This window comes from Diplotaxodon limnothrissa, linkage group LG6, assembly GCF_057381915.1.
Source record: "Diplotaxodon limnothrissa isolate DT_005_m linkage group LG6, D_limnothrissa_male_GT1.1, whole genome shotgun sequence".
In the NCBI taxonomy this organism is placed as follows: Eukaryota; Metazoa; Chordata; class Actinopteri; order Cichliformes; family Cichlidae; genus Diplotaxodon; species Diplotaxodon limnothrissa.
Window position 1 is genome coordinate 40,584,572 of NC_140601.1, and position 16,628 is coordinate 40,601,199.

The 16,628-nt window shown below is 39.3% G+C and overlaps 1 protein-coding gene and 1 pseudogene across 3 annotated transcripts in view; both read left to right on the forward strand.

Annotated features, from left to right (window-relative positions):
• LOC146631228 (integrin alpha-L-like) overlaps positions 1–7,745 on the forward strand; it is a 30,365-nt gene extending 22,620 nt beyond the window's left edge. For 2 of the 3 annotated variants that reach the window (XM_085355204.1, XM_085355205.1), the window contains 11 exons: positions 3,016–3,114; positions 3,270–3,349; positions 3,431–3,511; positions 3,621–3,696; positions 5,097–5,204; positions 5,299–5,340; positions 6,016–6,141; positions 6,237–6,350; positions 6,430–6,471; positions 6,574–6,684; positions 6,802–7,745. In XM_085355204.1, the coding sequence (XP_085211330.1) occupies positions 3,016–3,114; positions 3,270–3,349; positions 3,431–3,511; positions 3,621–3,696; positions 5,097–5,204; positions 5,299–5,340; positions 6,016–6,141; positions 6,237–6,350; positions 6,430–6,471; positions 6,574–6,684; positions 6,802–6,921 (999 nt within the window). In that variant the 3' untranslated portion in view covers positions 6,922–7,745. Of the gene's footprint in view, positions 1–3,015; positions 3,115–3,269; positions 3,350–3,430; positions 3,512–3,620; positions 3,697–5,096; positions 5,205–5,298; positions 5,341–6,015; positions 6,175–6,236; positions 6,351–6,429; positions 6,472–6,573; positions 6,685–6,801 lie in introns of those variants that run through there. The other variant, XM_085355206.1, reaches the window with a different exon arrangement.
• Positions 7,746–9,483: 1,738 nt separating this feature from the next.
• Positions 9,484–16,628, forward strand: part of LOC146631229 (dynein axonemal heavy chain 6-like) — a 51,847-nt pseudogene continuing 44,702 nt past the window's right edge.

Genomic DNA, 16,628 nt, shown 5'->3' on the forward strand with positions numbered 1-16,628 from the left:
AAAAATCCAGAAATAGTGGGAAAAAAACAAGACAAATAACAGAAAAATAAGGAGAGGAATAAATAGTGGAGCAGATAATTTTAAAAAATTGTGCAAATAGTAATATAAGCACCAAATCTGGCACAATTCCTCAGATTAATACACATTTAAAGTTTACTTGATTATCCACTTGAAAATCCAAGATGGTGGATTTTTTAAGACGGCCACCAAAAAACTCTCAATTGTTTAGTTTTTAGTAATCTTGGTGTCTAAACAGACATTTTCAAACCTCCCAAGTTCATTTTCCCATTATCAAGAGCCTAACAGCAAGACGTATAACCAGATTTATAATATTATTTTGAAAACAATATGCAGTCAGTTATGTCGTGTAGATGTTTGCTATTTAGCAGATCAACAGATTGCTGCAAGAAACAAACACATTTTAATATAAAGCACAATGGTGGAAATGCACCTGCCAAAGCAAGTCAGAGTTCACTGCACATTGTAAGGGCAGTGGCACAGTGTCGATGACATCTGCCCCTGCATACTCAATATGTCAGTTCCTGGAAGCGTGCAGTTAATTGTAGGGAGTGTTGTCCATGAAACTGCCAAGGCCTTTTTTCCTGTCTGCCCGGTCATCTGGGTTCCCATTGTTTGGATCCTAATTGATTGCTTGTTCACAGATTTTTCCGACCTAGCAGGCAGTACGTTTTACATGCTCCCTGAGGGCTGCAATGGTGGAATAGCATCATAACCCTTGTTTCCATGCAAATAACTAACCTTATTTACCAGTAACTGAATTTGTCCGGTCCTATATATTAATATGGTGAAGTGGCATAGACGTTCCCAGGGAGGCTGAGGAGTGTGAGTCTGTATTGGAGCACACCCTCTTCTTGAGGATGAGAACCCCCAGCTAAGTCTGCCAATCAAGAAGTACCGCCAAAATATCCATGCAACATTGTAGAAGTGTGTCAGTCAAGCCCTACAACATCCATAGCCTTCAGGAACTAGTGGTCTCACCCCCAGAGATAGACAAGAAGATGTGCGAGTGGAATTTAGGAGGTCTTCGAAGTATTCCTTGCACCGCCCGACAGTGTCCTCAGTCGAAAGCGCTCCACCCACACTATACATAGTGCAGGTAGAGTACTGCTTTCCCCTCCTGATATGCCTATAGGTTTGCCAGAATCTCTTAGAGGCAGTCCAAAAGTATTTTTTCCGTGGCATCTCCAAACTCCTCCTGAGGTTTTGCTTCAGCCACTACCTGAGCCACGTTCCGCTTGGCCTATCAATACCTATCAACTGCCTCCAAAGTCCCATAGGCTAACTAATCCCAATAGGACTCCTTCATCTTGATGGTTCCCTTTACCTCTGGTGTCCACCATATTGTTCAGGGGTAGAGGCAGTTACAACCACGACAGGGACCAACCACCTTGCGGCCGTACCTCAGTGTAGCAGCTTCAACAATGGAGGTGCTAAACATGGTCCATTCAGACTCAATGTCTCCAGTCTCCCTCTGAATGCTGTCGATGCTCTGCTGGAGGTGGGAGTTGAAGATCTTATGGACCGGGGCCTCTGACAAGCATTTCCAGTGCACCTCACTATATGTTTAGGCATCCCAGGTCTGTCCAGCATCATCCACCGCCACCTTCCCAACTCACCACCAGGTGGTGATAAGTTGACACCTCAGCACCTCTCTTCACTCGAGTGTCCAGTACATATGGCCGCATATCCAATGATACGATTACAAAATCGATCATCAACCTGGGACCTAAAGTGTCCTGGTGCCACGTGCACTTATGGACACCCTTATGTTCAAACATAGTGTTTGTTATGCAGTTTGCACAGAAGTCCAGTAATAGAACACCACTCGGGTTCAGATCTAGCAGGCCATTCCTCCCATTCATGCCCCTCCAGGTCTCACTGTCATTGCCCACATGAGCTTTGAAGTCTCTCAGCAGGATGACAGAGACACCACCCCGCACAGGGGCTCCAAGAAGGCCAGGTACTCTCAATAGTCTTTCAATGCATAAGCACAGACGACAGTCAGGATATGTTCCCTTACCCGAAGGCTCAGAGAACAAACCCTCTCGTCCACTGGGAAAAACCACAATGTACAGGCAGCAAGCCAAGGGAATACTAAGATATCCACCACAACCTGCCACCTCTCACCAAGGACAGCTCCAGACTTAGGCAAAGTTCAGCCCCTCACCAGGAGAGTGGTTCCAGTTAACTCTTAACCTCACGCACTAACTCAGGCTCCTTCCCCACCACCTTAATGTACTTCAGAGCAAGGCCATTTAATGCTTTCTAATGCTAATGAATGGAAAGTCGGTACTAAATTTAATCGACAACCAGTTTAAATCCACCAGTACTGATTACTGGATATAACGCTTAAGTCAATATTAGGATTCAGCAAACAGCAGCAACTTTAAAGCAATATGGCTGACTTTGGTCTTGGCAGTAGTTGGCTACATCACCCATATGAACAAGACAATTTGAACAAAGAAAATTAGACTAGAACTAAATGACCTTAAAGTGAATTATTTTGTACATTAATCAAATTTCCATTAAGAAAACACCCAGACCTGAGTCTGGGTGCTGAGTTTTGCAAACACTTCGCTCATTGTTGTCCCCACTATTCACACATTTCAGATGATTTTAGAATTCAGACAGCTCGGGGGACTCAATTAACTTTGTACCTCAACAACACTTTGTACAAACCAATGGGTTTGTGGCTTATTTTGGCTGTCTGGTGTTTGGCAGGGGGCTGGTGTATAGCAAATAAAAAAACAGAAAAACCTCTAATTTATGTTTAAGGGAGACATTTGTATGAAACACAGAAGACTTAAGGAACTATTTAGTGGGACTTGGAGTTGTTTGTAGGTACAAAGAGCTCTTTCTTACAGTCTACAATCTTCAAAATTTTAAACTCAGTCTTACAGAATATCAAAAAAACTGTCACAGTAGCTGAAAAAGTTGTTATTCTAAAGAGTCTCAGCAGAGACTATTCTAAAAGTCTTTTTTTTCTTAAAACAGTCATCAAGATCAACGCCCCACAAATGCTCAGATCTAGAAGGAGTACTTGACAAAACCATATGTGGTGTGAGCCTTCCTCTGTTTCGCAGCAGATCCTCTGTGAGTCACAAAACACACAGATATCCTCCCAGCAGACAGAACTCAAGTTTCACAAATGGGGAACTGTCACAAGCTTTCTGAAACTTTTTGAGAAATATTTTTCTCTTCGTCTATGAATCAGGCCTAACCTCTTTTTAATTTCTTCCCACAAAAAGGCAACGTTTGAATCTTCTTTCTATGTCATGCATGACTTTGAATGGGATGATACAATCTCCATGACAATTGATGCAAATAGGTACGGAAATACTTAACGTACAAACCATATCTTTAAAAAATTTGCTTCTGATATTAAAAGACATTGCTTTCTCATCTACAGTAATAATCAAGACTCTAATAGGACCAGTGCACTGACCAAAAATATCCCAGTACAATATGAAATTAAAATGATATTAACAGTGTAAGTTTCACTATTCACACAAAATATTATGGAATGCTTCTATGTTATTTATTTCTGCAAGTCTGTAGTTGCATACTTGTTCAGCTGCATGCTGCGAACATATTTTCAGGAAGCAAGACAGCGCTACCTATCTGAACTTCACAACAGAGGACCCTGCACCTAAAGAAATGGGTATTACATACAGGGTAAGACATAATTACACTGTCAAAAAACCATTCAACAGAACTGATGATCAATGATCAAAATGAATACTTTTTCTTTCATTTGAAGTTTGAAAAGGGCATTCACTATTTTATAAAAATATATATTTTATTTATTATTTAATATATATTATTGACCACTATCCAGGAGCATGTTCAGTTTGATAAAAAACCAAACTGAACTGAATTTCACATTTTCATTGTTGAATCCGATTGTTCAGTGATGACGTGACGAATCCTACTTCCGGGCCTAAAGTAGTCTGCATTTAATATGGCTTTTGTGTTGTTAACATGTTTAATGTTATGTATTTTCTTCTATTTAATCTCAAAAAGCTCCTAAAACAGTCAGTGATCACTGTTGACCTCCCTCGGCTTTTATTACCGGTAATCATTTATTTAAGCTCAGTTTTTAAAACCTTAGGATGTAACTACAGCCCAGCCCATGCAGCAGTATATGAATGACTAACCTCGTATTGTGGATGGATTATCTCAGTTGTTCTCCTGGCTGAAGTTTGGTCCTTTTACAGCATCCTGCCATGCGATTACATTTGTTCCTGACCACTGAGAACACTCACGTTAACTTTTATCGAGTGGAAAAAAAGTTAGCTTGTTTATATTATGCTAACATAGCTGTGTCGCTAGCGGTCACGTAGCACATCATTATATACCAGCTAGCCCAACTTCAGTAACCCTACAAACGTCACTGCTGTTTAGTTTTCTGTCTTCATTTATGCTGGAAGTGATATCAGAGCTGTACGTTTTAATTTGTTTCCAAAACCCCGCAGTCAGGACATGCTATATTGTATTTAGATAGAAGCTAGCGAGCTAACTCCCTGCTAACTTCTAACTCCGTTAAATGTCATAAATTCCGTTTTCATGGATGCCTGGATGTTAAACTCAATTGTTACACCTGGTAGAGCAGAACGCTGATCATTTTATTAAAGATGAAAGACTTTAGACAGTTTTTCAACTCTCAGTAATGCCATAGTGATCGTTTGATATATGGACCTGCAGCGGAGTTTAGGTCCAGACACGGCTAGTGACGTCAGACTGAACAACCGGATTGCCATGTGTTCTCTTGACAGTAGCAGTTTATAAAGAGATAAAAAATATTAGCAGAAAGAAGGTAATTCAGCTTGTTGTTGGTGCGGCCTTCTGCGCTGGACCGAGTGATCATTTCACTGGATCAATAAAAATACCAACATTTACTTTGGACAGTGGTCCCAAAACAATATCGATAGGTTCAAGTAAATGTTAAGCTACACTTACTGACTGTAGCTGGCAGATGGGAGGGTGGTATCAATATTTTGATATTCATACATAAACTAAAATATACAAAAAATGTATGTATTTAAAATGACCATTCTCTCTCTACCAATTTACAGATAGATAACTTTGGTTTTAAGGATTTTCCTGTCAATGTTACCATGTTCTTCCCAACTGAACTGGAGCATAACTTTGAAATAAAAAGCTATGAAGTCTTTGTCAAGGAGGTAACTTTGTGTCTGCCAGAACATTTCTCAGTCATACTGGTGCTGGATATGAAAATATAGAGCCTTAAAGCTTACCATACTCTGTCTCTTTAAGAACAAAACGCAGTGCACAGCCACTACTAACCAGACGTCTGAGGTAAGTACAACGGATTTCACATAAAAAATATTGCTTGTATATTGACTATATGCTTAAACTTTCACAACATTGTCAAATCATAAGCGTAACCTGTTGTGTTTGTTTCTGTGTTTTTATGCTTGTACTCTACTGGAATCACTCTGCATTGTTCACAGTTCAGAATAATGACATCATTTTCTTACAGTGGACCTTGCTGTAGCCTTTCAATCGAGGCTCTCTCTTAAATAAGCCATTTTAGCTAATTTTCTTACTTAAGCTAACTTTTATCATAATCAGAAGGTTCCAGGAACATAATACAAAGCCAAAATTTGTCATAAACCATCGGTCTCCTCCTGTGCCCACCTCTTAATCTAGCTTGGTATCCGGTGACAGGTAGGATGGTTGGGATTGATGGCTTGCATCTTATTATACCTCTTATATTTTATTTAAAGTCACACAAATCACATAAATAATCCCAAATCTAATGCTTAGATTGAACGCAATCAGGTAATCTTGACAAAGTTTACATGTCTAAATGCAATGTATTGCGTGCCATTTGATTGGCTGATTAGATATATGTGTTAAAAAGTAGTTGAACAGATGTAACTAAAAATGTGGCCAGTGAGTGTATGACAGAAAGTCAGGAAAAGCCTAATAGGTCTCTCTTAAAAAACTAAACCTCTGGTTCCATTACAGGATTGCTTGCTAGAAAATAAGTGCATAACCATGGTCTGCAAAAGTTTCAATTTGGAGAAATATTCAGCCGCTGAGTTTACCCTGTTGGGAAAAGCAAATTTCCGAGACCTTGAACAGAAGCCAGCCGTATGTAATAACTAAATATGCAGACAAAATATACTCCACATATACATTTTTATATTAAATATAGAAAATCTTGTTAATCTGATCTTAACTTACAGAATCTTCCTTTTCTCAAAAAATACACTGGAGACAGTGGAAATGTAAAATTTGTAAGTTCTATACATGTTGGCTATAACAAGGATCGGTTTGTGTTGGAATCTCTTAAACAAAAGGTATGTCTAAGTTTGACCACAACATATTTCTGTCATTGCTTTTTCAGTAAACCTAATTTATTATATTTATGACCCACAGAAAAAAGACGATTTTACGCCGTTCCAGTTTCCAATGAGAAGGGTACCTGCAGTCTTCACTCATTCAAATAATACTACTAGATGGGTCAACATTAAAAAGAGTTGGGTAGCACTTAGATTTCTTTTCTGTTTTCTCTGGCAACAGATTGAAGTTCAGTTTGATTTCATTATCCCTCCAAATAAACTGCTGATTATTTCAACTGGAGTTAGTTTAGGACTCGTGCTCCTGATTGTAATCACAGTCGTGCTGTTTAAGGTGAGACTTAAAGACTTTTATCTTTATGTTAATTTAAGTGTAACTTGATTAAGCATATTGAAATAATGGTTTTACTATCTGGTCTAATGATTCTTTTTTTCTTTCGTCTCTCTCAAGTTGGGCTGCTTTAAGAGGAGAAAACTCACATATCACATACAACGAGAACGCATCAAAGCAACTGAAAATGTGGAGGAAACAAATGAAAGTACAGATATTTCTAATATACAACTACAGTGAAGGAGTAAATTTGAACATCTAGAAAATGCATTTAATTGGTTCCTTAAAATCTCAACAATTTCTAATCTACCTAGCAACAGCTCAATGAGAAACAGTCCCAAAACCATTGAAAGAACCACTGAACTTTGAAAATGAAAATTGTCCATTTCCAAAGTTGATAAAATTCCCCTTCAAGCTCCTACACTAAGCCATGTGATTATGCCATGCGGGGGGGTTTTGTCTTTAAAAAAAACAAAACAAGAGACCAAGCTTGGACCAGTGTACCAAAGTAGATCATCACTGATTATGATTGAAACCCTAGTCCCATTCCAAAACCTTAAACTTTTGTTTTGGAGAATAGAAAATGATATTTCTTTCTAATAAAATGAAGTGTTTTTGATGAACAGAGAAAACCATGTAAGTGACTGCTTATCTTGTACTTAAAGTTCAGTTTAAAGGGCTATTTCATTATCATTTGAATGTATATTATTTGTGTCAGATCCTTGTATTGAGTTCCCTTAAAGACAATGGAAATGCCAAAACATTGGACACATTAGTGATGTCAGCTGCATTTATGATATCCTAATTATTAATTATATGATGTCTTTATTTCGATGTGTAGAACATATCGTTTTATGAGTTAAGAGTTGGATGTTTGAATAACAAGGAGAGTATTTCTGAGTAATGTAAAATGTGATGGAGTGGCTGTTTGGTTTCTCCTATGTCGAGATCCAAACTTTAAATAACTGCACAGCTATTATTTTAAGGGTTCGGCAGATGCTTTCGATTATATGAGCTCTAAAATGATATTTTATGATTTTTTTAAATGATTTTTTTTTCACATAATGCATATATAAGAATAATATGTCCTGTGCTTAGTAAATATGTATAGAATGAACCTAGAACTGAAACAAACTGAGTTCGTTTAGAAACGAATGAATTGCACTGATATTGTGAAGATTCACTGATGATTGTGAAATGCAAAGCTTGCATCTATGAACAACAGTCTGGGAAAATAATTATATTTGTGGTAATGGAAAATTATAATTCCACCATATGTGTCAGGGTCCTGGGACTGGGCGACCCAGGATCCCTGAGCAGTTATGTATTATATTATTATTATTATTATTATTATTATTATATGTATTTTGGTATTGCTGCTGCTCTCCTCCATGATTGTAGATGTGAGTGTGTGTGTTTATGTCTGCGGGGATGCTTGGAGGATGGAGCTCAGCCACCTGCAGGCCTGAGGGGTGTGGCCCTGCGGAAGGACTGGCCACACCCGAAGCCACACACCTGCCGCTGATCAGGGCTCGTCGGGGGAGCTACTTAGGAGAGTCTTGGAGCTCCCACCGACGCGGGATCATTGCTTGGGACTCCACGTTAGTTACCCAGTTTAGGTTTTGGTCGTGTAGTGTATGCCTGCCATTGTTCAGTGTCCTGACTGCTGCCGCCATTGTTTCCCGCAGGAGGAGCGTGGAGGGCTTAAGGAGCAGCGAGCACCGGGAGTGCAGACACGGGAGCAGAGAGCACTTGGAGGACACGACACGGGAGTCTGGGGAGAAACACGGGGATTTATTGTTGTTTGATATCACCCTCTGTAAATAAACACTGTCTATACGTAGAGCACCGCGCCTGGGTCCTCCTTCCCCACTCCTTCCACGGTGTGCCATGCCGTACCGTGACAATATGTCCCTTAGTACTTTTAGATGCTTTAAAAAAGTAAAAGATTTAACACTGAGATATTTGTGGTTTACTCAGTGTATATCTAACTGACATATGCAGTATGACAAGCTGCCAGCAGATGATCCCTGTAAAGGACTAGTACAATAGTCTCATGATGTCAGTATGATAAGAAGGACACCTCAATTCCAATTACATTTTGCGTAATAAATTAGGATATTTATATTCCGTTGAATTCCGTTTTCCAAATTTTGCCAGACATAATGGGACATAAACGTTGTTTTTACTGCCTTTTACTGTATATTTCATTTAACTCTTAGCTGTTATATGCCTGTTAAGGGGATGAAACTCTTTTGTTTTGCTCAGCTGTGGAAGAAGATGAACGTGTGGAGCGCTGACACCCTGTAGTCTCATACAAATTACACGGATGCTTGCAATAACTGCATATAGACCACTTTCACTCGAGGGGTGTGTTTGTAGTAAAATGCCAAACAAGGGACGTTAGGCTGCGTTGCATGCTGGGAAATAATTTTGTTGCTAGGAGACCGTAAACCTCATTCGGTGACGGTACAGCGCTTTGTAGCTAGTTTGACAAAGCTCTAAACACTAAGGCAGTTTAATTATTATTTTGAGAGAACAATAAGATATTCTGGTGCTGAATATTTGATTCGATAGCCTGCTTAAATACAAGGTGACTGCAATCACAACACTGTCATCAGGCATCAACGAAGTTGAAAACGTTTTCTAACTTAACGGTAGGTTCAGTACAGGCCAACTGTCAGTTCGCTTCGACGTTTTCCAGCGTTTTAAGTACGTGACTTTAGCTAGTTGCATCACACTGTGCACTTGCTTTTTGCACTTCCTGTCCTCTTGTCCTTTTACTCTCTCAGGGACGAGAATATGGACTCAACTGCGAGGGGCGCGCAGCCGATCCTCCCTGCCCAAAGAAGTGCTAGTGGCTCCCCAGGTGGGTACATCCATTATTCTGTTCATTTGTGTTCATACAGCGCCAAATCACAACAACCGTCGCCTCAAGACGCTGTATATTGTACAGAGAAAACCCCAACAATCAGACGAATCCTTGAGCGCAAACACTTGGCGACAGTAGGAAGGTAAACTCCCCATTTAACAGGAAGAAACCTCCGGCATGACCAGGCTCAGGGAGGGGCAGCCATCAAGAGTGTGAGAGTGTGGGGAGTGAGACAGGACAAAACACGGGCTGTGGAAGAGAGACAATAATAACCAATGAATAAATGCAGAGTGGTGTATTTAAATAAGGTGAATGAAGAAGAAACACTAAGTGCATTGTAGGAAGCCCCCAGCAGCCTTGGTCTATTGCAGTATAACTAAGCAGGCTTCAGGGTCACATGATCCAGCGCTAAACATATGCATTGCAAAAATAAATTACAGTTTTTAAGTCTAATCTTAAGAGTAAAGAGGGTGTCTGTGTCCTGAATCCAAACTGGGAGCTGGTTCCATAATAAAAGGGTCTAAAAGCCTTAAAGGTCTCCTGTTTTACTTTTAAATATCCTAGAAACCTACAAGTAAACAACCAGTCTGACAGCAAAGTCCTATGGTCCTATGATGTCTTTAAGATAAGATGGGGCGTGATTATTCAAGACCTTGTATGTGATCAGAAGGAGTTTAAATTAAATTCTCAATTTAACAGGGAGCCAATGAAGAGAAGCTAATGCAGGAGAAATATGCTTAATCTCTCTAGTGCCTGTCAGTACTCTCACTATAGCATTTTGGATCAACTGAAGGGGTTTCAAAGCTTTTAGTTAATGAATTACAATAGTAACAAATATTTCTGGCACAACTACACCTACTGCATGGAGAAGATAAGGATCTAATGACGCAGAGACTCCAGCAACACTTAAAAGTAATGAGAAACAACTTTATTAAGTGACCAACACATTTCGGCTTGTAGCCTTCATGAGGGTCATTGTAAAATGTAAAACAGTTTGTGTTTAAGTAAAAGCCAGGAAACAGAAAACAATTTCAAATGGATAATTAAACCTTCACAAATAAACCAGCTGACCAACTGACATTTAACGAGGTGGTATTGGTCATTTAGTTAAGTCACAGCCCAAGTCACAGCCTTCGATTCTGGACTAAACCATTAAAGATTAAAAGGGGAGGGAAAAAATCCCCACATGTCTTAACGTAATACATACTCAAAATTACACAGAAAGATGCAAATAAGTTAATATAAAGAATAAAAAAAGATAAAATTTAAAAGTAAATATAAGTACAGGAACATTAAAAGAGGAAGATGATGGAAAAATGTAGTTAAAAAATCAGTTGGTCAGTTGGTCACTGAATAAAGTTGTTTCTCATTACTTTTGCTTGTGTAGTGTTGCGGGAGTCTCCGCATCAAATTAATTACAATAGTTCAGCCTAGAAGTAATAAATGCATGAAGTAATTTTTCAGCATCACCCTGAGCAAGAATGTTTTTAATTAAAGGGATCTTGCGTAAATGCAAGAAAGCAGTCCTACATATTTGCTTAATATGCACATTGAAGGACATTTCCTGGTCAAAACTTCAAGATTCCTCCCAGTGTTACTGGAGCCCAGGTAATGCCATCCAGAGTAAGAATCTGGTTAGACACCATTTCTAAGATTTCTATCTGAATTTAGAAACAGGAAATTAGAGGTCATCTAGGCCTTTATGTCTTTAAAATTATAGTGAGTGACATATAACCAGTAAGTCTCGGGTAGTCAACCTCTTTTGCAAATGTTAGGAATAAGTTTGGTTTCTACTTGATACTGTCACAGAGCTGCTGCAAAAGCTTCCTGAACTACAGAAGCCCCCTGACCCACCAAAGCCTCCATTCAGAGATCCCCAGGTGAGACTTGGCTTATTAAGTTCAAATGGTAGATGGTATGAGATCCAGTTTACTGTATACCCAGTGTCATCCATAGGAGTTTTTGCTTATCCATAAAATAAATGAAATGATAGGGGCTTTTGCATGTCTTTTGCTTTCCTTAAATGTAGGGTGTGTTGAAGAGATGTGTAAAACGAAACGAGCCCAGTGTTCTACATTTAAAAGCTCGCGAAGAGATGATTTTTCCAGGTTGGTACACAGAGCCACAGTCATCTAAAAGTCTGGAGCAACGGCGCCGTGAAGTTATCGACCTAACTTCTCAGCCATCCTCTAAAGATGCCACTGACCAACAGGTATTAGACGATAATATGTATGAAAAAAGCCTACTATGAGCTTTAATTTGTATCATATTTGCTACATCAGCATTTGTGGCAATTTGTTGCTTAATACTGTGTTGTACAATTTATTTAGTTTGGTTTGTTTGGGGGTTTTTTTTTAGAAGGTGCCTCTTACAGTGATAATGTAAACGTCTCAAAACTATCAAATATTCACCTGGGATTAAGGGTTTAAGGGATTCATTCTGCCTGGTTTCTAGGCTAAAACTGTATCCAACTATGCATTGCTTCACTTTTTGGAATTGCATTGTCTGCACAAGGGGCCACAGGTGACCATATTCCACATAGCCAGAGTGTAGTGGCGCAAGAACAAGTCCAACCATTGGGCCTTTGATGGGTGTCTTCGCCCTCTGTCTCCCCACGTTCCTGTCCCCCAGTTTGTTTTCACTGCTGAGCTATCCAATAAAGGCATAAACATGCCCTATTTTATGAAATCATGTGAATGCAATAACTGAAAAGGAAGTCACTGAGGATGTATGTCATAGCTGCATCTACTAGGAGGCTGAGGGGTTATTCTGGTGGCTGCCAGTGTTTATATATTTAGCAGTACACGCTTTGAGTTTTTTTAATCAAATCCAGATGAAATATTAACACTCATTCTTCTACATTTTTGTGTGCAAACTTTGGCTTTCACCAGTTCTGCACTTTGGAATGATTTAGTATATTTCAACAGCTTCAACATGTTCCTTAAATAATTCAATAATTACAGCAGTTCAACTCAAACCATTCAGCTTTCAGCATTCACACTGCATTTTCTTTAGGAAGTTAGTCAAGCTATCGTTATAAATCTTTTCACATCCATAAAAGAATCAAACTGTTATGAGCTTATGCAGTTTTTTGCTTACCTTTAATGTAGGTTGTGCCAAAGAGGCTTGTGAGACCTAAGAAACCGAGTCTCCAACACTTAAAAGCCTCTGAGCAGTCATCCACACCAAAAGATCTGAAACAAAGGCACCATGAAGCTGTCCACCTACCTCCTCTGCCATCCACTAAAAATGTCCAACAGGTATGAGAAGTCAATAGGTATGATTTTAAAAAAGCTTGCCCTTTAAAATATTGTGTGACCAGCCCTTGTCTGATGTCGCAAGCATTGCACACACAGTACAGAAAGTACTCTAGTCTAGTATTTATAAGTTAAAGTTAGTTAAAGTAAATACTGTATCATAAAAGAGGTCCCTTGACATATTCAGGCAGCTTGATAATGTAGCGGTAACACTACACACCTTTGGAGTGGGAGTCGGAAGTTCGATTCCCACCCAGTATCCATTAAGTAAGGGTCCTGGTTAGACCCCCCATGCTAAAAACCAAGCCCTGGAATGGTGTGGCTACTTCTGCAGCCTGTCAGCAGCTCAGACGCGAAACATTTCACTGCGTATCGTACTCTGTATGATTGTGTAGGTGACAAATAAAGCTTGTTTGAGGAATTTGTAATAATGGTAGCATATTTTACATTAAAAAGCAATATAGTGCTGTAGTACATCAGTAAACAATATCTATAGTGTACAGTGAATAGGTAGTTCCAAAATATGTCTAAAGCAATTTTCTGTCATAATTGCCACTATAACTGGAAAACTTAACTTCTCTCTTCTTTCCTCAGCCCTTAAAGGGTGTGATGTCAACCCCCCCTCTCCCAAGGCTTCCCATTAAGAGTTATATACAGTGGGACTATACTTCCAAATCTCAACTTAATGAGTACCACAGTACTGACTTTGTTTTGACTGACAGTCAAACTGTGATTTCGGAGTCTGATGGTGATGATGCAGGATTGCTAATTGTGAAGCGCTGGGAAAAGAACGTATGCAAGCTGCGATGCATCCCCTTCTTTGCACGCTACAGACTATGGAAACCTTTCTATGTCTGGCACAGAAATGTTCGTGCCAACAAGATGACTTTGGCCAGGGAGTCACTACAAAAAAATTTGTTTATTGTCATCCCGGTATGTGTATGTACAAACTGAAGTCTGTTTTTAGTGAGCTCTAAATATTTTCAGAGAGAGAAAGTCTTTGAATTATACAGATTTTAATAAAAGTGTGGTTCTTTTATCATGTTCTTTACATTTGTCTATGTTAATCAGAATCTAAGTCCTGCACTGATGGATATTAGGAAAATGTGCTGCCAACTTATTGAAACAGGCTTCTGTCACGTGAAGAAAAAGTATGCATACACACTGCAGGAATTCCAGGACAGTAAGATCAAACAACTACAAGAGGTGCAGTTGTATAAGAACTTTTCATATATATATGTGTATGTGTATGTATATACTGATATTGTCTGTTTCATTACATTGGTTATAAGGTTATTATTACATTATTGCTTTCTTTCTTATTATCAGGCATACAGCGACCTGAAGGGGTTTCATGAACTAGTAAAGGAGGAGACAGTTTATACCTGTGGCCGCTACTTGATGGATGCTAAAGCTCGTGTTGGTGCGTACATGATGTGGATACTGTTTAAGACACATGCTGGTGGCCACGAACTAATTGCCACTGTGGCTATATAAGCCACATAGGTTAACCTTGGCTTGAAGACCTTTCTGAGCAGGTTGGAACTGGAGAGATAGTCTCTTCACTCTGAGAATCTGGGTTACAATGTAACCAACTGTTCTCTTTCATCTCTCTGTCTTACATATTTCATATGTAAGAGTCCATATGAACTCCATGTGTCCATAGGCTTATATGGACTCTGTATAATTCAAAGACTTCCTTCAGTGGACTCTGTAAGACACCATGAGAAAACCAAGCATATGCAGCTGTTCAGGCAGTTCAGGCATTAGGCTAGACCCCTGCTAGCCACATGGGCACGGTCTGGGCCTAAGTAATACACACACTTACCATGGCCACCCTCTATAGGCATATTTATTCCACAACTTAAATAGGTGTCGTCCACTGGGCTAGCCATATTCTGTCTGGGAAATGTGCTGGAGTAATTTGGGTAACAATCACACGTCATATACTTAATGTTATACAGGTTCTAAAAACTATGGGTGTGATGCAGTTTTCTGTCGCTGCGACTGTTGAAATGTGACTCTGAGAGTCAGGTAGCAATTGCCAACAGCACAATGTTTTTTTGTAACTGTCTGGTGAGTTGGGTAGGATGAATGAAAGCAGCCTGACTTTTCCTCTAACTGGCCAGATTTCACGTGGCAAAAATGGCTACGACAGCAGGTTGGTGAAGCACCCAAGCTTTTCACTAGTTTGTGTAGGGGGAGACAACAGCCATCTCTGAAGAGGTCGGGGTGACCAGCTCTCTTCTTACAATTTAAGCAGACATGCTGATGTTACGCACACTACACGCATTATAGGTACTTAAAGAGTATCCATGCTGCGCTGTGGGGATGTAGGTTGCAGAGATAGTCTTGACACAATAGAGAAAGTTGATTTGTATATCCAGATGTAGATCACAAAGTTCAAAGCCTGTTCATGCTCGGTTTGTCACAGAACAAGAAAAGAAGAACGCATCAGGGACCAACATGTCTTTTTTCTTCAACCACGTCATCCAGTGGGTGCATTTTATTTCTGTCTTTGCTTCCCAAAATGTAATATGTTTTCTGTATTGATTTGTATATTAAGCATACTGTACTTTTTTGTTTTAATAACAAAACACTCACATAAGTAAATAAGCAAAATGGCAAAAATACAGAACAGATAATCATGGCTCAAGCACATCTGTCACACTAACGATGTCTTTGTTTCTTACCTGCCCAGCTTTGTTCGACTTGTTGACTATTTGGTTATCACCACCTTGCACAGCTGTGCAGTGATTGCAGTGGATGAAATACTGACTCTCCTGCAAGTGCAGGCAGGTCCAACACCCAGCAATGCCATCATTCAAAGCTGGACCCTTGACTCAGACGCTGCCACTGACTGTACTGAAAAAGAGATGGATGAAAAGGTAGGGGAATTATTCAGTACAAGTAACTGTAAAAATATTGCATTTATTTTTGTAGCCATGAGAAATCGAGATGTCAAGAGAACACATTCTTGTTTATGCCAATATATGTATCTTCATCAGACTATTGAGTCAGAAGCTCCTCAATTCCATCCTGTATTCATGTCTGAGTTGATCCTGGACACAAACAGCTTGACTTATAAACCCTCTGAAGAGAACTTCTGGGTATGATTAGTTTTTACACTGTATAGTTTTTTTGTTTCTAATCAGAAAATACCCATCAACATTATGTTTCTATTTCCTACAGGAGACTGTTGCAGATTTTATCAAGCATTTTGAGAACATGGTGACGTCAGTTAAGGATCTTACTAAAGATCCTATTTTTAATTCAGTGATTGAACCTCAAAGGGGTGAGGTTAGTGACGTTCTTCAATCTATTTCAACATATTTTCAACCTGCCTCATATTTATACTTAAAATTGTCAGATTTTTTGATATGATTGAAGTATTATGGTTATGTTGAATTTTAATTTGCAATTAATATGGGATTTTATTTGAATGTTTTATATGTTTCTGGAAGGTGGTAAATAAATATGAAAATGCACCCTCTTTGAAAGTTATCCTAAACAATGACGTCTACCTGCAAAGTTTAAAGCAAAGCATCCAGGTCAGTGTTTTTACTGTGTTGTTTTCCTAAGGTCTCATGGCGTCCTGATAGCTTTGAACTGAGCTGCTGTATTTTTCTCCTTCAGAGGTCATTCCAGATTGTATTTGCTGCTGCAAACGTGTACTCACACATGTTTGAGCACTTTCTGAGAATCTACAAGGAGAATGAAAGTTTGGATCTGGATGCACTGCAGGGACAGGATCAAGGTAATGTGCAGTACATCAGCATCAACACTGTTAGAGCTTTCTGTAAATTTCTGTGTTTTTT